At 44.5% G+C, this 22,971-nt stretch overlaps 1 protein-coding gene across 2 annotated transcripts in view; it reads left to right on the forward strand.

Annotated features, from left to right (window-relative positions):
- Positions 1-17,931, forward strand: part of LOC138261475 (uncharacterized) — a 71,784-nt gene extending 53,853 nt beyond the window's left edge. For both annotated transcript variants that reach the window (XM_069210444.1, XM_069210442.1), the window contains exon 3: positions 15,828-17,931. In XM_069210444.1, the coding sequence (XP_069066545.1) occupies positions 15,828-16,294 (467 nt within the window). In that variant the 3' untranslated portion in view covers positions 16,295-17,931. The remainder of the gene's footprint in view (positions 1-15,827) is intronic.
- The last annotated feature ends 5,040 nt before the right edge of the window (positions 17,932-22,971 follow it).

A 22,971-nucleotide genomic window follows, 5' to 3' on the forward strand; every position in this document is an offset into this window, starting at 1 on the left:
ACTGAAGGCCTTTAAACAAGGCTGCACTCTGCTCCAGAGCCTATGGTTAGAGGGTAGTCAGCTGTTATTGCAACATTTACAAACAGACAAAAAACACAACGTGTAGTCTCATTCACATCTCTTTATTTCGGTTCCTTCCATGAATCTTTATCCCCTCCGTTGTCTTGCTTCTACTCCCTTCCACGGACTTAGCCCTAAATACTGCCCTCCCTGTTGGTCTTCCCAACCCTGTACCAGGCAGCTATGCCCATTCACTATGCTTTCTGAGTCTCTATATGTCTCCACATGGTAACCCTCGAGATCCTCTCTCTCTCGCAGTTGTCCTCTGACTCTACTAGGTATCTCTTGCAGTCTCCTTCAGCATCTACCAGGAATCTAAGCCATACTCAACGGCGACCTATCGTGTCTCCATCTGACTCTTCTAGGTATTACTGACAAAGTCAATGGGAAACCCTTGGGTCTCTCTCAGCCTCCACCAGGTATCACTGCAATACTCAATGGCACCACTTGTGTCTCCCTCTGCCCCTACCAGGTATCTATGCTATGTTCAATGGCAGCCCCTCGGCTCTTCCCCAGGATCTATGAGGTATCTATGCCATACTCAATGACAGCCCACTGGGTCTCCCTCTGCCTCTACCAAGTATCTGTGATAAGGTCAACAGAACCCCTTGGTTCTCCCATAGCCTCTACCAGGTGTCTACCACACTCAAAGACAGACGACCGTGTCTCCTCAGCCCCTGCCAGGTATCTTCTCTACACTCAATGGCAAACCCCTGGCCTCAACCAGGAAAATCTATGCAATTTTAGATGGGTAACTGGGAAGAACAAGGATGTTCCTCATTGGAGGATTTGGCGTGACACTAAATAGACAAGAAGTGGAGTTCGAGTTATCTGTGGTGTCTTTCAGGACCCAGAGGAAAAAAAATATCCCCTTCATTGATAGTTATCCTTCTAGAATTTTATCATATTTATGAAGCTCCTCGTCTTACCCTGCTCTGGTGAGCAGCACAGGGGTAGAGGAATCAAGGAGGAGCTATGCACAACCTGGTATCCTGCATCCCACAACTTCAGCCCCCACTATCCCAAAATATTAAAAACAAATCTAGAGTTCAGTTGCGTACCCACCCTCCTCTATATTAGGCCTCTCCTTCTCAAATATTTGAATATCTAATGTTCTGCCCCCACTTGTACCACAGTTCACGTTATGCACCCCTCTCCACCCAAGTATTAAGGGAAATATGGGGTGCTCAGCCAACCACCGTCTCCACCATTAACATTACCTATACATTTCATAATCAAATATATAAAAGACAACTCCCTTGCAAATAGCCACAATTGTTAATACATTTCCCAACATCCTTTCCTATACACAAAATGATGTGTTTGGGTCCTACCAACCGTCTCACGCCACCATCTGCACGCTGACTCCTGCTCACTACCCAAAGCCATGCTCTTTCTTCTCACACTGAGAGTGGAGAAGCGGCAACCTCTGACAGCAACTTAGTGAATGACAGCTGTCGGTGCAGGCTTGAAGAATTCGTTTTCACTTACCGCTCTCTGTGAGAGCCCTTCAAACCAGTCCCATACTCTACGACTTACCCTCAGGGTCTCCCTCTCCCTTTCCCATTTGTCTGTCCCCATAGTCTTTATTGTTCTCCTCTCGGATTCCCTCTAGCTTTACAAATTCTCTGTCCACATATTCTATTGCTTGGATTCCTGGTGTCCTTCTGTTTCTACCAGATATCTCACCCGTACTCTATTTCTCTCCTCATTCATGAATGCTCACCCTCTCTGTCTCTCTACTACAGAGCTTTCTCATCGGCTAGGGCTTGCCCTCTCTGTCTCCCTCTGTACCTCTCCAGTGCCTATCCCACGCCATATGGCTCCACCTTGTTTTCTTTCTTCCTCTGCTTCTAAAATGTATCTACCCCATGTTCTATAGCTCCTTGTCTCTGCCCCTCTGCTTCTCTAGGAGGTGTCTGCGCCATACTCACTGGACTCCGCTCCCTGTCTCCAACAGATATCGATACTCGTACTTTCTGTCTCTCTTCTAGCACCCTCAGTGTCCACTAGGTATCCATCCTCCTTCGTTACCGCTTTCCCCATTGTCTCTCTCTGTACCAGGAATCTGTCCCCAGTACAGATGCTTGCTCCTCTCCCGGTCGCCATCGTTCTCTATCAACCCCTCTTCATTGCTCTCCTGCGGCCTCTACTTTGTATTATTTTCACCTTTCTCTGCATTATTATGTCTTCAGTCTACTGATGTTTCTTTAATGTACCCTCGCCTCATTCCTGGAAACTACTTCCCCCATTCAATCTCTCTGAACTTCCTTCTCCCTTCCTTTAGCCCCTGTCATTCGTCCATAGAGGCTCTCATTTAAGGTAATCTTATATCCTTCGCTCCTGATTCCCTGAGTGGCTTGGAGGAATGTCTAAACTGACGAGCCTTGGCCCATGCAAAGTACTCTCTTTCTTCCTCCACCAATTTCCTGCCTGCACCATCATGACCTTACCTTGGAATAACCATATTTGCTTATGTTAAATACGTCAGTATTTATTATATACTCCAACTTCCATCTGAATATGTTTTGAGCCAACTTGTAATGGATAAGGTACTTTTATTTTTTATTTTAGGGTTTAGTTCGAGCTGTCTAGACCAGGGCAGGGTTTGTAGCTCTTTACAATGGCCACAGCACACAGAGAGGCCGTTATCATCCAGAAGGGCGTTCAAGTAACTCTGGCATAGAGAGTTTGTTGTGGGGTGTGTACATGCGTGATAAGGCGTAGAATCTGTGCTTTTTGCTATTGGATGGTAGGAGATAAAGTCCACAGCAGTGAACTCACTACATGCAGTATATGTTTTCCAGATATAATTTGAGGTGAATCGTTATTGTTTATTTACAAAATGGCAGTATGTAGATTGATGGAGAGGCAACTCCATACTTAGAGCAGTTCTGTTAGGCAAAGTTTATATCAGTTATGCATCCTCAAAGATACTGCTCCAGCCTGGATTCTGTACGTCCTATAAGAAGATGGTTGACCCTGCCCCTTGATAAAGTTAAATAATTCTGAGGGGACTCGTTGTCTCCTGATTATGGATAAACATAGGAGAGGTAATTGGGTTTTTGTATTATTATTCCTCATAAGACAAAATCACACATCTGAAACCCTGTGGAAAGAAAAAGGCATACTAACATAGTCAACTAAGCCGAGGTTTGTGTCAAAACATATCATTTTAAGTACTTTGAGCAGTAGAGGTATTTGTGAATCGGGCATCCTATACAATTGTTTATTTTTGCCTGATGTCCCTTCTGACTATGAAGTGTATACCCATGATTAGAGACTGGAATGCAGATAAAGCTGATATATGATACTGTGACAAACCCAATCCACAAGAAAGAGATGAACTAGAAAATCCTGCACCTCTGAGATGTCCATATTGCATCAATATGTTTCTCCAGACACTGAGAGACCAGGCAAGTTAATATTAGACTGAGTAGTTGGTAACCAAGAGTTCGTTGATGACTCTTACAAAGATTCCTTCTAAGATTCCTTCTAAAGTCACAGGAAGTGCCAGGACATTCTGAAATCCCCCAAGCAACTAGGGTCTGGTGTCTCTGAATGACCACTGTGTCGGACTTCCCGATCAACAACAGCCGAGACAATAATTGAAGTCATTTGGAAATGTCTACAGACAATTCTAGAATTTGAGAGAATTGCACCCATGTTTGCCAAATTGGCATTATCTACAGTAGGAAATCCCCGCCTTACATGTCCCACGATCCGGAGGGTTATCGAAAATGGGGTAAACATCTAACTCAAACCCCCTTTTACCAGAGAAGAAACACACATTTTATGATATTAGAAAAGTAGCAAAGTGTACAACTTAAAACTACCCAAAGAAGCAGAGTGAACAACTTAATATGTTAACCTTTATGAAAGAAATAAAACATGCATTCCTGGCACTTTAACTCACAACACATACAAAGGGAGGGACCTCCACCTTTCCACCAGTCACCCCTTACTGAATTCTGTAAGCCTCTTTAACGGCACCCTTATCTTCTCTTCTTTGTTTTTCATACACAAGATATACCACGTGCCTTGAAGTCTGTTTCAAGTTCTTGTGTTTTTTTGCGTATTTTTTTGGTTACTGTGTGAGGGTCTGAGCTGGAGTGAGCCTTTGCTTGCCAACCCGAGACACTGGTCGGAGCAGTAATGGACCCATAAGTTTAATTGTCCAGTCCCCTCTATTGAAAGATGGGTAGAGCCCCCTGTGGATGAAGGCAGGGCATGCCCTTTATCCATCTCAGTATGGACCAATGCTGTACCGAAAGAGTAGGGGGGCAGATGTATCAAAGGTTTTTACCCATTCTATGTCTATGGGAAAATGTGTTCATACATATGGCCCATGGTTCCGTGACTGCTTTTAAACATTTATATCACTTTGTAACTTCTCCACTACATTTTAGAGTGCTTCTGTGGGTGCCGCTGTGTAAAATCAGAAACATCCTTCCTGTTTCTGTTAAAAAAGTACACAACAGAACTAACATCTGGGAGGCCTGATAAGTTCCTTGTCTTTGAGAAATAGGGCAGCTTTTCTTTAAAATCTATAAATAACATTTTTCTGCACGGAACTTCAAAAAGATTTTTTTTAAAAACACAGGCCATGGGGAATAATGAACATTCTTTCCCCACTGCCCCTCTGTCAGTGTCTACTTGCAATAGAGTCTGTTTTCTGGTCCCTCCAAATAAAGGTTTCCGAGAGAGCATGCATGTGCTGGTTTATAAAGAGATTTTAGTTGGGTGACTTTAAAGATAGCTCTCCTGCTACAGGGCACTGCACCACAATTCAGAAGTCAGCTTCTCTAACACTTTTGTGCGTTCTCGTACAAAAAAGACATTCACAACATTTTTTTATTTCAATATATAGTATTCCAAGTATTATATGCCCCTGTTGGATCTGTTGCTGGGGAGATCTGCAGTGTGGAACCTTCACAGCAGCCACATTGGAAGCAAGTGCTGCGTGTCACCCCCTCCACAGGCCTCTCAGAAGTGCGGATGTCCATTGCCTGGATAGGAAACTTCTGTGGTGCCCAGACAGGCAGGCAAAGGCGCATTCTGTTTTAAATGACACCTGCAGACGACCGCCGCTCACAAACACTAGGGAGGCCTGTCATGAAATAGTCACTCGTTCAGAACCCTAAATAATGTTGGGTAAACACTGGGACCTGTAATAACAGGGAAGCTTGGTAGTTTCCTGTGTCACCCACAGCCCCCCATCAGGACCTCACAGGAACAATCAGGTTTGTAGGATTACAATATTTTCGTCTTCCTGTGAGGTCTCCCCAGGCTTAGTAGGTGAGGCGTCATCTCCCCAACCCCCCCCCCCCTTTATTCCTAGTTAGATTCTTAATACCACCATCTGTCTCCCCAGCTTTCTCTTTAGCTGCTATCAGGATAAGACTGGTCTACAGGGCGACCTGGCAGTGCAGGGGGCTGGGCTGACAGGTTATTGTGTGGGTCGTTCCTTTGGCTACTGTGGGTCTGTTTTATGTTCTGAAGGGACAGTTTTTACAGTCGTTTCCCTGATATCACCACATTGTGTGCAGCAAGCACCAGAGCATGCAGTCTCCCTTGTCTTACAAAACACCTGTGCGCCTTCCTTTACAAATTCAAAACTTCCCCCGTTTGCAGAACGCGGGCCGCTTTTTCAGCTATCCGATTCGCCGACGTGGACCACTTTTATCTTGATACCTGGGCCTATTGTCTGCCCCAGACCGACTCTTGCTACCAGCGGATCTGTCTCCCCTACCCGGCTCTCTGTCTCCAATAACTGAGGGCCAGATGTAGCAAGCAGTTTTGCCCATTCTGTGTCTATGGGAAAATGTGTTCGTACATATGGCCCTTAGTCCCGTTATAGCTTGTGGTTCAGTCATGATCCACTGGTGCCCGGAGACTATGGCTCGGATTTACTAAAAGTCAAGCAGCTCAGTTCTGAGTGAAAATGGGAAGCGCAGCCTTGTGTGAACAGTAAGAAATTGCGCAACACTATATTCACAAAGGGGCGCGTGCCGATGATGCAGAATGTTCTTTCCACTCAATCCTAAGTGTTGCATCATGACAAAAAGGCGAGGCTGTGTCCTCTTGTGGAAAGCTGAGGAAAATGATTAATTTTGCGTAAATTAGAAGTGTAATTTACGGGAATATCGCACAGTTTTCAGATTTGATTATGTTGAAAGCGGATTATAGGCTTTTTCACCTCAGGCAATATGTTTCCATGTCTACTGACATTCTAGAGACAAAACTGTGACTTCTACATTCTTTTATTATTCTTTTCAAGGTAAAAAAAAACCCATTGGTAAAGCCAATAGGTCGCGGCAATGGGTGACCTTGTGGCTTTGTGTAGGAAGGTGGCTTTCTTCTAGCATGGTTACCCCAATTTTCGACCTGTTTGTCAGTGTGTTTTTACTGTCTCACTGGGCCTCTGCTAGTGGGGGCCCCAGTGCTCATAGTTTGTGGTCTATATGTCAGTGTGTTTTACTGCATTGTCAGTATGCTTGACTATGTCACTGGCGTTCTGCTAACTCCAGTGCTTATGCTCTCTCTGTTTACCAAATTTGTCACTATAGTCTAGTGACTCCATATTCCAATTCAGATTGGCACACTGGACCCCCCTTATAAGTCACTAGTATGGGGTACCTATGTAGCCAGGGAATTGGGGTTCCAGGAGATCCTTATGGGCTGAAGCATTTCTTTTGCCACCCATAAGGAGCTTATGCAAACACTCCTTCAGGACTGCCACTGCAACCTGAGTGAAATAGTGCACACACTATTTCACAGCCATTTTCACTGCACCAGGTAACTTATAAGACACATGTCTGTCTAACCTTCAGTTACTGAAGGCTAGGTGCAAAGTTAATGTGTGTGAGTGCACCCTTACACTAGCAAAGGTGCTCCCATGTTATCCAGGACCAATTTCACGGACTTCGCGAGTGCGGGAACACCATTATAAGCGTGCACTACATATATGTCAATACATAGATGTAGCTTTACAATGGTAACTCCGAATATGGCCATGTGAGGTGTCTAAGATTGTGAAATTGAACCCCCAATCCAAATGTGGTATTGGGGGTCCAATCCCATGCACCCTGGGGGCTCCATCGTAGGCCCCCAGTACTGCCAAACTAGCTCTCTGAGGTATCCACTGCAGCCCCAGCTGCTGCCACCTCACAGATTGGTTTCTGCCCTCCTGGGGACTGAGCAGCTCAATCCCAGGAAGGCAGAATAATACATTTCCTTTAGGAGAGGGGTGTTACACCCTCTCCCATTGGAAATAGGTCTACAGGCATGGGAGGGGTATCCTCCCAGAGCCTCTAGAAATGCGTTGAAGGGCACAAACAGTGCCCTCCTTGCATAATCTAGTCTACACCAGTTAAGGGACCCCTAGTGCCTGCTCTGGCGTGAAACCCCACAAAGGAAAGGGGAATAACTACTCCCCTGTCCATCACCACCCCAGGGGTGGTGCCCAGAGCTTCTCCAGAGTGTCCCCGGCATTAGCCATCTTGGATTCCAAGATCTGGGGACCCTCTAGGAGCATCAGAGTGGCCAGTGCCAGCAGGTGACATCAGAGACCCCTCCTGATAGGTGCATACCTGGGTAGGTAGCCAATCCCCCTCTCACAGCTATTTAGGGTTTCTCCTCTGGGTGTTTCTTCAGATTCGGTTTGCAAGACTACACCAGGACTCCTCTGCATCCTCTGCTTCAGCTTCTGACCATCGGGACAACCGCATACTGCTCCAGGAACCACTGTAACTGGAACAAAGTAACTGGGAAGGCTACTGTGACCTGCAACGTCAGCTCCAGCCAGCAACTGCAACAGTTTCCAGGTTGTGCATGCTCTGAGGACTACCTGTCTTTATCCTGCACCAGAAGAACCGAAGGAATCTCCACTGGAGTGACAGTCACTTCCCTGCTTCAGCAGGCACCTCTGTGCAATGACAACCAGTACTCTGGGCCTCCTCTCCTGTCGACGAGTGTGCTCCCTGGAACACAGGTTTTGGACTGAAGTGACCCAGACTGTCCAAAGGTCCAGCTGTCCAAATTTAATGGAGGTAAGAGCTTGCCTCCCTGTGCAAGGCAGTACCCCTGTGCATCGCGTCTTCTGCAGCTCCTTGGACTTCTGATGGACTTCTCTCAAAAGTTCTTCATGCACAGCGTAGCTCAGGTCCCCAGCACTCTATCCTGTGACGCTCAGCTCCCTGAGTTGTTCTCCGGCGGCCTCTGTGTAGTGCTGCGACAACCACACTTTGCAACTCCTTTGTCCCCGTGTCCTGGGACTCCTGTGGGTGCTACCTGGTCTTCTGAGGGCTCTCTGAAGTGCTGAGAACCCCATCTGTCTCCTCAGTCCAAGTTAAGACCCCAAGGTCCCTCTTGGATCCGAGCAGCTCCTCTTTGATGCAAAATGCGTTCTTGCGTGAACCAAGGCTTGTCGGTGGAATCCGGTGATGCAAACAGCCTGCATCCAATGACTCAACGTGGGACATCTCTTGCACCTAGCAGAAACCCGCAACTATCTTCTTTTGTGCATTTCTGTACTTTTCTTCCAACTGGAGAATCCACTTTTGCACTTTCATCGTGGTTGGCAGGGGCTCCTGTTCTTCCTGGACTCTTCATAGACTTCTGGGCTTGGCCTCCTCTCTCCACAGGTCTTCAGGTCCAGGAATCCATTGTTGGTTTCTTGTAGTCTTGCTTGGTTCTTGCATAATCCTTTCCACGACTTGTAGTGTGTTCTGAGGAAACTTGCTGTACTTTACTCCTGTTTTCCTGGGCGCTGGGCTGGGGTACTTTTACTTACCTTTGGTGTTTTCTTACACTTCAAGCGCCCCTCTACACAATACACTTGCCTAGGGGGGAAATCTGACTTTCTCATTCCACTATTTTAGTACATGGTTTGTGTTGCTCCTATGCCCATTGCAATTTATTGTTTTTTTTTCACTGTTTGCACTATTGTATGACTGTTTACTTACCTGATTTTGGTTACTAGTGTGTATATTGTGTATAATACTTACCTCCAGTAGGAGTATTGCCACTAAGATATTTTTGGACTTGTGTCACTAAAATAAAGTACCTTTATTTTTGGTAACACTGAGTATTGTCTTTACTTGTGTATATGTATTGTGTGTCTACAGTGGTATTGCAAGAGTGTTGCATGTCTCCAAGAAAAGCCTTGGCTGCTATGCTACAGCTACCCCTAGACAGCCTAACCTGCTAGACACTGCCTACGTTTCACTAAGGTGGATCACTGGACCTGGTATAAAGTGTAAGTACCTCTGGTACCCACCACAAACCAGGCCAGCTTCTCACATTTTGGCAATGAGGTGGGGGTGGTGCACAGGAGGGCAGTGGGGGTGGTAAACAGGAAGGCGGGTGGGGCTGTGGAAAACTGGCGGCCCACGTCCTTTGCTGCTGCAGTGCTGAGGGCAGAGCATGTAAGGGGCAGAGCGGTAACAAGTCTGCGCCTCTATTTGGGCCCCAAAGATAGTTGTGCCTGTACCCAGCACTCTGCCGTCTGCATCTGCACTTTCGTAAAGGGAGACTATTGAGGAAATACAACAGTAATGGGCAGTTTGCCCATCAATTACAGCCAGAGGTCAGAATGGCCAGAACCAATCTGTGAATAAAAGTGGCAGCAAGCCGTAACCAGCACTCCCAGCCCGTGGCAGGACTGTCACCCATTTGTAGACAAAAAAGCAATCCCAAAACAACGCCAGAAAATGACAACTGCAAATGTGCTTAACAGTAGTTGGGTGGTGTGTTCAGGGAAGGCTAAACCCCAGAAAAGGCATAACATATGCATGCCCTTGCCAAATTAGAAGGCCGAGAGCTATTGGCCTTGTCAATGTCTTTTAGAGAAGTGTTATGGAGTGGAGTGGATGTATGTGGTGTGGAGTGGAATTCTGTGGGTTGGATTGGAATTGTTTGTTGTGGAATTGTGTGTCAAGGAATGTGTGGTGTTGAGGGGAGTTATGTGTTGTGGAATTAAGTGGCATGGTGTACAGTGGAATTATGTGGATAGTAATTATGTGGTATTGAGTGTAGTGTAATTATGTGGAGTGGGATTGTGTGACATGGAGTGTAATTATGTGTAATGGTATTGTGTGTCATGAAGTGGCATGTAGTGCGGTGTAATTATGTGGTGTGGTGTTGAAATTTGTGGTATGATGTGGAATTCTGTGTTGTGGATTGGATATATGTGGCTTGGACTGGGATTGTGTTGTGGAGTGTAATTATGTGGTTTGGTGTGGAAATGTGTGATGTGGAATAGTGTGGAGTTGAATTGTGGTGTGTAGAACTGTGTGGTGTTCAGTGGTGGCATGGTGTAGAGTGTATTTATGTGGATTGTTGTTATGTGGCATTGAGTTGATTTATGTGGGGTATATTCATGTGGTATTGAGTAGAGTGTAATTATGTGGAGTTGAATTATGTGGTGCTGAGTGGTATTCTGTGGGCTGGATTGGGATTGTTAGTTGTGGAATTGTGTGTTGTTGAGGGGAGTTATGTGTAGTGGAATCACGTGGCATGGTGTGCAGTGGACATATGTGGATAGTAATTATGTGGTTTTAAATGTACTGTATGTGGAGTGGGATTGTTTGATGTGGAGTGTAATTATGTGTAGTGGTATTGTGTGTCATGCATTGGCAAGTAGTGGAGTTGTGTGGTGTGGTGCTGAATTTTGTGGCATGATGGTGAATTCTGTATTGTGCATTTGATATATGTGGTGTGGAGTGGAAGTGTGTTGTGGAGTGTAATTTTTTGGTTTGGTGTGGAAATATATGTTGTGGAATGGAATTATATGCAGATGAATTGTGATGTGTGGAACTATGTGGCGTGCAATGAAATTATGCTGAGTGGAATTATGTGGCATGACATAGAGTATGTGGATTGTTGTTATGTAGTATTCAGTGAGCAGGAGAGGCAGGGAGAGCGCAAAAGGCAGACTGTCTGAAAGCTGGAGGGAGCTCTGCAACTAAATCAAGCTTGTGAAGGGTAATGTCGGTATCTAATTTTCGTGAAATAATGAAACGCCATAAGCAGGTTACAGAATGGAACAGAAACAGCATGAGGAGGTGAATAATAAAACCGATCTGTGAAGGAAAAGAAGTAACAGGATGGGGAGGTGGGAGGGAGCTTGTAAACACAGGAGTGCTTGTGTCAACTGCTCAAACATGAAGAAAAAAGTAGCTCCTAAGATGGGAGGGGTGGAAGAACACAAATACTTGGGAACAATCCCTGGGGGAGGGCTAAACACAAGAAGAGCATGACCATGCTTGCCATGGACAAATGGGCACAAAGGATACAAGAGCGACGATGGACCGAGCATATATTAAGTCTATAGGTCGGCTGAAGCCCACAGATTAAAAACGATATGTCTCTTCGAGACAGCACATGCGCTGTCTAGCTGAGACCTAAAAACTACGTGTGGTGAAGTGCTTGAAATGTCCTACCTCCTACAGCCTACTGGTTGCTGATGGCTTTTAGGTAGCATTCCTCCTACTTTCTTCAATTTCTCCAGTATCCCTTTCTAAGCTGTCTCCCTCGACAAAAAAGGGGCACAGGTAGCTAGATATGCCACTTTCGTGTTTGCTGGCTCAAGGGTGTATCGCTGTCTTGTGAGGGTTTACACCTCACCACCCATTCTCCCTCAGCTATCATCTTCCTTTGCATTGGATCATTGAGCCCCTGGCTTAAGGTATTATCAATAACATCAATAACATCTTAGATCAGCCCGGAAATGGATTCTACAGAAAACAGAAAAAAGTTTGCTTTATTTTCTGCAGCATCTGTTTTATAGTTGGCTTTGTGTGCCCCCCCCCCCCCACGCCTACAAGCATTGGCAAACCTATAGGCTTTCTTAACACTTTTTAAATAGAGGTTGGTGGTACAGGTATGATGCTAAAACCAATCAGACTGCACTAGTGTTTGAGAACTCTAGGAGCAGTGTGTAATCTGCACTTGGAAGTGCTTGTAAGGAAATGCCAATAACTACCACTTTGACAGGGGTCCACGTTAATTTGGAGTGTACTGTCTTTATTGATGCCAGCAATTATGATCTGGAGGTAATGCAAACATAAGAGAGGACAAATAAGTGATTGATCATTTTGTATTATATTATCTTTACGAGGCAGAGGAACTCAATTGAATTATTGACTGAAAGCAAATAAGTGCTAAGGCTAAAACGCCCGAGTGTCCCAGTGCTTTATAAACTACATTTATGAATTCACTTTTATTTGGTATTTTGAAATCTCGCTTAAATGCAATGAAGGAATGCATTCCTTTAAAGTTTTATTTTAACAAAAAAGGCTTTCATCACATAACTCCATATTGTGAGCTGGGTTACGTCAAGACTTCAAGAACGTAATTTCAAAACTGAGTTCAAACACTAGTGGACTAAGGTTGAACTACATGGGTATCGATATCGTCAAGGAATTTGTTAAGCCTTGACCAAGAAAAAGTAAAGTGCAATAAGAGGCAAGACGTCTGCAAAGCAGAGGAGTTAGTTGTTTAATGATGAAGTGTTTGTTTGATTTATGCTATATTGTGTTATAGGCGTCCTGTGGCAAACATTCCACCATTAGTATGACTTTGCATCGCCTTTGGGGTTTAGTGACCTCTTTACCTGATTCGGAGGATTCCAACATAGACCGGCATCTGGTTTGGTTTATGAGTTGCAACGTTCAGTCCTTTTGGAGCTGTTGGTATGAGGCTCTCCGATGCAGTGTATGATGCCCCTGTTTTATGATTGGCTGATTGGGACTGGAGCGCCCGTGACATGCTTCAGGAATGGAGTTTATCCTATGCACGGTGCTAGCGTGGCTTCTGCTGTTTTCATTGACAACACTTGCGGAACTGAACTCGGACCTCACCAAAAATATTGACGCATTAGTTGTACCTCACTACATGCATTTTAGCTAGAAATACTGCCGTCTTGTTTGACTGCATTAATTGCTGAAGCAGCAGTTCAAATGTGAAGCATTAGAGTGGTTTATTCCACGAGGCTCTACAAGCCAACAAAGCAATAAACATGTTCAAAGGCCATGCACTAAATGTTGCTAGTTTGCTTAAAAATTGATTTTGGAAAACACCTTTCAAAGGAGGTAAACGAGAGCAAGTGAAATTGTCAACAGAGACCATGGCAAATGTGTATTTAGTGTAAAGAAATGAATGTAGCACAGTCAATGTATGCAGCATACAGTTTGCTACAAAGTATGCAACATCTCAATGTCTCATCCAGTACACTGAAGAATATGCTTCTAGTTCTGGATTCCACATAAGGCATCAGTCCAGTTTGGAAGTTGTCGTACTTTCTTCATTTCATCCAACTGGACTACTTACTACCTTCGACAACACTGATGCATGAAAGAAAAGCTCAGTTTTGATACATGTTTGATGTGCAAGCAGTGATCTTGTGACGCAGAATGTAATGTGTGTGAATCCCAGAGCTATGTACTGAATTGCAGTGATAATTAAATTATGCGAACTGATGCAGCTGGCTTGTAGAGTCCACTTTTAATGACCTTTAAGAGATCTTTACTAAAGGGGAAAATATTGGGTGTGAAAAGTGAAGTATTCTCCCACGCAGTACAAGAGATTTCTTCAAGTGACCCAGTCGATTTCCTCCACCTAGGGTCTAAAGATTAAGTGGTCTGTCACAATGTCTTTAGATTTTTGTCATTTTGTGCGGTACCTTAGTGGATGTGTGTTGTCTGCGAGCGTATGTCCATTGTGTGTGTGTCTGTGTGAGAGTCTGTATGTTTTGGTTTGTATGCATGAGTATTATATATCTATTGGTCTGCATGCATGGGTTATGGCATGTCTGATGGCTTGCATGCATAGTTTGCATGTTTGTGTGTTCATGTGCATGCCTAGAGGTATGTGTGCATGGATGCCTGTATATTTGGAATCCAAGCATGAGGTTCTGTGACAGCGTTGGTCACTGTGTACAAGGATATCATCAGGCCTAATTCTCCTGCTGCATATGTGCCTATATGTGCAATTGATGTTAGTGTGCATATGGATGTTGTAACTTTCGTTGCTTACATCAGAGGATAGTTGTGTCATGGGATGGGTACGCCACTGGTTGGCAAAATGCACAAGCTGATCGTTTAGGCTCCTAAAGTATAGACAAGACGGATATAACCAAAAGCCAAGGACTGATTACTGGGGCAAGGAGTTGATTGATAGTTATATAGAAAATGTGAGGGGTTTCCAGTCATTTTTCTCATGACGTGGTGCAAAAGATCATCAAGAATCTGTTTTCGCCTTTACGCTTCGTTAGCTGTGGCTGGATGAGTCCGTGCAAACTGCTGCGTGACAACGAGAAACAGTTGTAAAAAGTCATATGGATAATATAGGTAGGATTTGGAATTTTGGATTAGGCAATGTTGGTAAAAAAAAGTACTAATTTAGGATGGTGGGCAATGGTAAAATTATGGTGCTTGCGATGTTGCACTAAGCATTTTGCAAGCTTTCATACTTAAAAAAAAACTTCTCTAGGTTTGCGAAGTTTTTGAAAAGGGGGGAAATGGATGCTCTGGGCAACAGCCGAAATGTTCCCGCTCAGGGCTAGAAGAGCACAACTTGGCAGCCCCAATTTACTGTTCCCTTACGGCACTTACAAGGCACATATTTCCCATTCTTGGATGGCGGAGGTCTTTAAACAGGACTTCTGGGAGCAGGAAGTGGGACGTAGCAGCAGCGGAGTGGCAGCTGCTGTGTTTCCTGCCTGTCAGTCAGGGCTACGGGTAGCTGTGAGAGACACAAAAGAAAGCGGTTCCGTTCAGCAGTGTGTTGCAATACTTCAGGCATCAGGAAATGAGGTCAGGTGGAGCAAAACTCTTATCTAGGCGAAGGGGGAGTTTACCGACGTTACTGAAATCTTATTTTCGCAACCATTATAGTACTTTGTAACGAGAACTAGTCAATATATCCTGATCTTAAACTGATGTGTAAAGACTGTTTAAAGCAGTCAATCCTTATGATGACAAGGTCTGATTTTGATGAACAATTAAAAGTTAGTATAATGGACCTTTTGTTCACTACAAGAAAACAAAACTTTTAGTTCTCTTTTTGTCTATGCTGTAGTTAGCAAGTGTTACTATTATTTCATTAAGTGATACGCCGTTTGCCCTCCTAACAATGATAAAAAGATGATTTGGTTTTGCGGGTATTCGAACTCCTGGCCCAGAGGTTACAGCACATCAGCTACAGGTGCTAACAGAGCCATTTTATCAATTAGACTAGGATTTTAAGGATTTAGAGTGCAACTAATGTTTTAAAAAGTTGAAGTTTAGACCAGTGATTTAGCTTTACATCTAGGGAACTACACAAATACTTTTTTCATTCCTCACAGTTTCTTCTGGTTCTTCTTTTTTAAGTTTTTCTACGGAAGGGAGGTTTGTGGTTTGTTGGTGAATGCTGTATGTGACTGTTTGTGTACTAACTAGTTTGTCTCTATGTGCCATAAAGTTATGCCTCTCCTTGTTTTCAATTCTACTTTGTGTTATGTGATTGGCATTTGCATGGCCGCGTATCTCTGCTCTTTTGTTTTGATTCTAGGCGTTTGTAGCCAATGAGACCGTTTCTTTCTAAGTTATTGGGATCGCGGAGTGCTATCTTAATACAATTGTTACCGTTATTTTGTGTATTAATGACCAATATTCTTTCAGTTTCAACACCTTTGTGGACTCTCTTTTTCTCTATTTGTCCCTCCTTAGTTTCCCTCCAATTCTGGTCTCTGATTTGACCTCTCGCTCTGGATTTTTTTTCAGAGGTTGCCACAGAAATGTCCCGCATGAAGAGCGACATGTCCTCCAGATTCACACAAGTTGAAGGAGTGATATCTGGACTTATTTCTAAAGTGGGAAACCTGGAGGTGAACAGGCCACAGGATCCTTATGTCGCTAAGTTTGGCGACCCGCATACTCCTTTCAGAACCGCAGTCAACAGCCGGAAAGGAGACAGCGGGCTTAGGAATGGAGAATCGGGCAGTAGGCGTGGCAATCCTGCCTCATCCAGGTCCGCCATTGCTGCACCATCCCATCCTCCAAACAACGCTATTTGTCCTGCAAGGATACTGCATCGCGTGTCCAATCTCACACAGATCCTAAATGGCCACACCAACCTGCTGGTGGAGTTATATGAAAGGGTGTCTTCTCTGGAGGACATGGGGAGACCCACTGAAGGCAAGGGGCCCTGGATTCCAGTCCTGCCTGAAGGCAGTGGGGAAGGCAATTAAAAGAAACAGACTACAGGCATTTCTTCTTTTCCACAGATCATGAGTGAGGTAGAGGCTCTCCCATGTCATCTTGACCATATTAAATATCTGGATTGACTTAGTTGGGTCATCGATTTTCTATTAAAATATATCTTTTTTGTTCTGAAGTATGAAATGACACACCTGTGGACTCTTGGACTTTGACATCTCTCCTTCTTTGAACTGATCATGTGCATGGTCATTGGTATTACGCATTTCTACGATCTCTGCAGTTTCTCCATTATTATCTATTTACCATACTTGCCACATAATCCAAAATCTACTGTATCATTTGAAGATTTCAACAAAAAAGAGTTTGTAGCTCAACCAGACCAACAGTTACTAAAATAAAGAGCAACACAAGGTGCCACCTAATAGCAGACCCATTATTACGGTCTGTTGGTCACATTTTAGTTGTTAATTGCTGTATTCAGGTGTTACGTATTAAGGTGGGTTAAAAAGACACAATATTCAAACTAGGATTTCCACTGAATGCACTGCATTATGCTTCATAATTTGCTTTGTTTTACAGCATAATTTAGTCAACCTGCCGAACAAGTTGGCCATTCATTGACTGAAATCCCAGCAGCTTTGATCATAGCAGAAGACAACTTTCTTCTCTGAGTGGCCACAACTCTCCTAATATGGACCTCCCTTCCATTCAGTTGACTCCTGCGGGCTAGTTCTTCCTCGGGCCACAAGGAGTAGACAGTTCTTCTGATTGACCCTAGTCTCCAAGGCACCACACAGGTTCCAATCTATTACTTGCTGGCTCATGGAGCACAATTCACTCTGTAAACTCTGATTGAACAGCTCCTCATGTACAAACGTCCCATCCATTTTCCCAACACCAGGCATTTCTTCTAATTGCAGGAACACAGGGTTGAACACCAGATGTAAGCTTACACCCAGAGACTCCAAGTCAGTCAATCTATGCCCTAGAATGACCAACAGAATTCATTAGAGTTTGGTGGATGAAGGACACGCCCCGAAAATTGACGGATGTTCCCTATTTAGATTGTATACTAACGTATACCATCTAAATAGTGGGGATGGGACATCCCACATCTGCCAGACCGTAAATAACCCCCGAAGGGCCTTCACGCAAAACAGTTAAAATAGTGACCAGAAATACTGTCCAGATGACTTCTAAACCCTGCATCAGCATGTTCCACAATTTACAAACAAATTCTGTCCCGTTAGGAAATTTCTCCTACATTGCCTTTTCTGTGCCCCATGAGACGGACTTCTTCTAGTGGCCCGATGCCTTATTTAGTTACAATATTTAGAAATTACGTCAAGATGCCATATATGTTCGGCTGGGAAAAGCAGAAAAGATCACAGGCCATTTTATGTACTTATCAAATGTATTGTAAATGGACAACAGTAAAATCGTCGAGAGAAACTGCTGCATTCTGATTACACTTTGTAACTCAACAAAAACATTTTAAGTTTTAAACTTTTCTGTTGCCAAGGGATGAGGATTTTTCTCTCACTTCTTTTTTCACTTCATCCAAGACTTTCGACAAAAAAACATGGCTGCACATTTCTTAACTGCTATGTGTGAATTGGTATTATTTATACATTTTTATATGTGAAATAAATAGAAGTTTACATAAGGCATGCTTGGTATCGATGCTTATTAATATATGTAGCATTTTATATTTTTAATATGTACCAAATAAGAGAAATATTTTCTGTTAAACCTGAATATCCCACAACAGCTGCTCTTTATTTTTATCACGTTAAGGATAAATTACCACATAATGCAGTGGCTTGCCATGGGTCCCACAAAGCATGAACAAGTACTAAACTTGACACGTACCAAATCTCTACTAACCAGTCACAACCGAACACACCCAATCATATATAACTGATGGATGGAAATCCCAGGACTGCATGAAAAATATGTCCTAATTAAGACAGTGATAAGCCACCAAAGTAAAAGGTTCTCTATAAATGATAGCATACCAATAAATGATATTAACCCCCCTCGGTGCCAGGCCTTTTCCCCCTCAGGTGGCAAGACTTTTTTAGGCTGTTTGGGGCAGTTCACGTTTAGGCCCTCATACATTTTTGTCCACATAAGCTACCCACGGCAAATTTGTGTCCTTTTTTTCCAACATCCTTGGGATTCTAGAGGTACCCAGACTTTGTGGGTTACCCTAAAGGAGACCAAGAAATTAGCCAAAATACAGCAAAAATTTCGTTTAAAAAAAAAATAAATGGGAAAAAACGGCTGCAGAAGAAGGCTAGTGGATTTTCCATGAAAATGGCATCAAAAAAGGGTTTTTGGGTGTTAAAATCACCATCTTCCCAGCTTTCAGGAACAGACAGACTTGAATTAGAAAACCCCAGTTTTCAACACAATTCTGGCATTTCACTGGGACATATCCCATTTTTAGGGTCGAGCCTGCGTTGCATGCGCTCGCGCATACGTATCGCAGCAAGACGCTTTAGTTATTAGAAAAGGGCTCGGAGCCCTGTCGACGTCACGTCAGTGTGTTTCATTGGTTCGTGGGCTTGCCTAGTAAAATCTGCTTGCTTTCATTAGTGGAAGGCATGCACACGTCATGCCTTTTCCGGTGGTTAGCCCTCCTCGAGCGCTGCGATCAAGTACAGAAAACATGCGAGGCTCGCTGTTTTCTGTCGGATCGTGGACTACTTTTTCTCTATTTTCCTAGCGTGATTTCGCTTGGCAGAAGTCGAGCGCTTTACACAGTTAATTTCACTTTTTCGGGTTACGTACATAAAAGAACATTTGCCGATAGATGAAAAGTCGGGTTAGGAATTTACAACGCGATCAGCTCTAACATGAGCAAACGCGAGACCCGTTGCATTGCAAATGCTTGTTACTATTTGTTGTGCTTTCACCTCCTTCCGGTCTGAAAAATAGACAAAATTCTGAATTCAACAAGGGGAAATTTGTGTAGAGCCTACAAGGGGTTCCTACAGAAAATAACAGCTGAAATAAAAAAATATTGAAATTGAGGTGAAAAAACACAGCCATTTATCTCCACGTTTTACTCTGTAACTTTTTCCTGCAATGTCAGATTTTTTAAAGCAATATACTGTTACATCTCCTGGACTCTTCTGGTTGCGGGAATATATAGGGCTTGTAGGTTCATCAAGAACCGTAGGTACCCAGAGCCAATAAATGAGCTGCACCTTGCAATGGGTTTTCATTCTATACCGGGTATACAGCAATTCATTTGCTGAAATATAAAGAGTGAAAAATAGGTATCAAGAAAACCTTTGTATTTCCAAAATGGGCACAAGATAAGGTGTTGAGAAGCAGTGGTTATTTGCACATCTCTGAATTCCGGGGTGCCCATACTAGCATGTGAATTACAGGGCATTTCTCAAATAGACGTCTTTTTTTACACACTGTCTTACATTTGGAAGGAAATTTTTTTGAGAAAGACAAGAGGCAATAACGCTTGTTTTGCTAAAATGGTACCTCACTTGCATGGGTAGGCCTAATACTCGCAACAGGAAACACAACATTGACACATCACATTTTTACTTTGACATCTGACATGTTTTTGCAAAGTGCCTAGCTGTAGATTTTGGCCTCTAGCTAAGCCAGCACCTGGTGAAACCTACCAAACCTGCACATTTCTGAAAACTAGACACCTAGGGGAATCTAAGATGGGGTGACTTGTGGGGCTCTCACCAGGTTCAGTTACCCAGAATCCTTTGCAAACCTCAAAATGTGGCCCAAAAAACACATTTTCCTCACATTTCGGTAATAGAAAGTTCTGGAATCTGGGAGGAGCCACAAATTTCCTTCCACCTAGCATTCCCCTAAGTCTCCCGATAAAAATCGTACCTCACTTGTGTGGGTAGGCCCAAAACACTATCTGGACACATCAAAATTATCAAATACAAAACTATCTGTTGTTGCGGGGGGCACCTGCGTTTATGGTCCAGGGCTCAGCAGCCATCTAGGGAAACCTATCAATCCCAGACCTTTCTGAAAACTAGACACCCAAAGGAGTCCAGGGAGGTGTGACTTGTGTGGATCCCCCAATGTTTTCTTAACCAGAATCCTTGGCAAACCTCAAATTTAGCTAAAAAATCTTTTTTTTCCCAGATTTCTGTGTGGGATCACCGCACCGTGACAAATTTCTACTGCCCAACGTTCCCCTCAGTCTCCCTGTAAAAATGATACCTCACTTGTGTAAGTGGGCCAATATGCTTGTGACAGGGAAGAGCCAAAAACATGTCAAAATTGAGGGGGAACCAAAGCGGGTCCAAAAGGGCAGTTTGTAAAAAAAACATTTTTAGGCTGACAAGTGCAGCAGAATGTTTATCGGTATAGATGAGAAAATGCTGAGTGGTAGGAATTTTGTGGATTCCTGCAGATTCCGAAAAGGTTTCATCACAAAAATGTGGAAAAAAATGTGTGTTTTCCAGCAAAGTTGGAGGTTTGCAGGGCATTGTGGGTAAGAAAATGGTGCGGGTGCATGTGAGTTACTCCACCCTGGACTCACCCAAATGTTTAGTTTTCAGATGTGTCTAGGTCTTGTGGATTTTTCTACCTGGCAGCATCCCAAAGTCCAAAAAGTGCAGCCGTCACTATTCCAAGTGGGACGATTTTGAGAGTTTGCCAAGCTCTCATGGCCCAAATGTAAAACCAAAACCCAAAATAATCAAATGTTCTTTTGCTTGCCGTGGGATAAGATGTTTTAGTGTGCGGGGAGAGCTGAAAGACTGTTACCCCCTTCAGTTGGGATGGGGACATAACCAGGCCCATACTGGTTGGTAGCCACCACCCCACAATTTTTTTTGTTTAATTCCCTGGCATCTAGTAGACTTTCTGCCCCTGGGGGTAAGTGCCCCATCTGCCCACTGGTGGGCAGAACAGCTTGGACCCCATTTATTTGGGGTGGGGTTATGGCCATACCCCCACCCTCTTATTTTGAAAAAAAATCTTCCCTGGTCTCTGGTGGGCTTTCTGCCCCCCTCTTGGGGGCAGATGGGCCTCCAAAAATAGGCCGATCTGCCCCCACGTGGGGCAGATATGGCTAACAGTAATGAGCCCCCATGTGGAGTGACTCTTGCCTAAGGGGCTGCCCCCCCAAATAAAACACACACATACACACACACAAATCCCTGGTGCCTAAGTGGTCTCTGCCCTCCCCCCCCCCCGGGGGCAGACCAGCTTAATAGACATAGGACGATCTGCCCCCAAAGGGAGCAGAAATGGCCTAAAATAAATTTGCCCCCCTAAAGGGAGCGACCCTTGCCTAAGGGGTTGCTCCCCTTGCGTGAGATTGGCGCAAAAAACTCCCCAGTGCCTAGTGGTTTCTGCCCCCCTTGGGGGCAGGGCGGCCTAACACCAAAAGGCCAATCTGCCCCCAAGGGGGGCAGAAATGGCTTGAAATAAATTTGCACCCCAGGGGAACGACCCTTGCCTAAAGGGTCACTCCCCTTGCTTGAAATTGACGCAAAAAAAATAAAAAGCCCAGGTGTCTAGTGGTTTCTGCCCCCTTGGGAACAGATCGGCCTAACAAAAATAGGCTGATCTGCCTCCAAAGGGGGCAGAAATGGCCTTAATACAATTTGCCTCCCATGGGAGCGACCCCTGCCTTAGGTGTCGCTCCCCATATATAAAAAACAAAATTAAACATAAACAAAAATATATCCCTGGTATCTAAGGGTTTCTGCCCCCCCGGGGGCAGATCGGCCTAATTATAATAGGCCGATCTGCCCACGGGGGGCAGAAAAGACCTACAAATATTTCCCCCCCCCCCGGGGAGCGGCCCTTGCCCATGGGGCAGCCCCCTCATTGAATAATGTAAAAAAGAAAATCCCTGGTGTCCAGTAGGAGGGCATAAATGGCCTAAAAGTAATTCCCCCCCCCCTCCCCCCCGGGGAGCGACCCTTTCGTTAGGGGTCGTTCCCCACATATAAAAACAATAAAACTACAAACAAAATGTATCCTTGGTGTCTAGGGGGTTTCTGCCCCTCTGGGGGCAGATTGGCCTAATTAGATCAGGCCGATCTGATCCCGGGGGGGACAGAAATGGCCTAAAAATTATTTGCCCCCCTGGGGAGCGGCCCTTGCCCAAGGGGCCGCTCCCCTCATGTCAACTGCAAAAAAAATAAAAAATCCCTATTGTCTAGTGGTTTCTGCCCCTTTTGGGGGAAGATTTGCCTAATAAAATATGCCGATCTGCCCCCATGGGGGGCAGAAATGGCTTAAAGGTAATTTTGCCCACGGGGAGAGACCCTTGCCTAAGGGTCGCTCCCCACATATAAAAAATAAAAATGAAGAAAAAGAAAATTATCCCCGGTGTCTAGGGTTTTTTGCCCCCCCTGGGGGCAGTTTGGCCTAATTATATTAGGCCGGTCTGCCCCCGGGGGGGCAGAAATGGTCTAAAAATAATTTGGCCCCCTGGGGAGCGGCCCTTGCCCAAGGGGCCACTCCCCTCATGTCAATTGCAAAAAATAAAATTCCCTGGTGTCTAGTGGTTAGGCCTAATAAAAATAGGCTGATTTGCCCCCAAGGGGAGCAGAAATGGCCTATAAGTAATTCTGCCCCCCCCCGGGGAGCGACCCTTGCCTAAGGCGTCGCTCCCCACATATAAAAAAGAAAAAAAAGATATCCCCGGTATCTAGGGTGTTTCTGCCCCCTACCCCCCCCCCCCCCC

Source organism: Pleurodeles waltl, chromosome 10, assembly GCF_031143425.1.
Source record: "Pleurodeles waltl isolate 20211129_DDA chromosome 10, aPleWal1.hap1.20221129, whole genome shotgun sequence".
Classification (NCBI taxonomy): Eukaryota; Metazoa; Chordata; class Amphibia; order Caudata; family Salamandridae; genus Pleurodeles; species Pleurodeles waltl.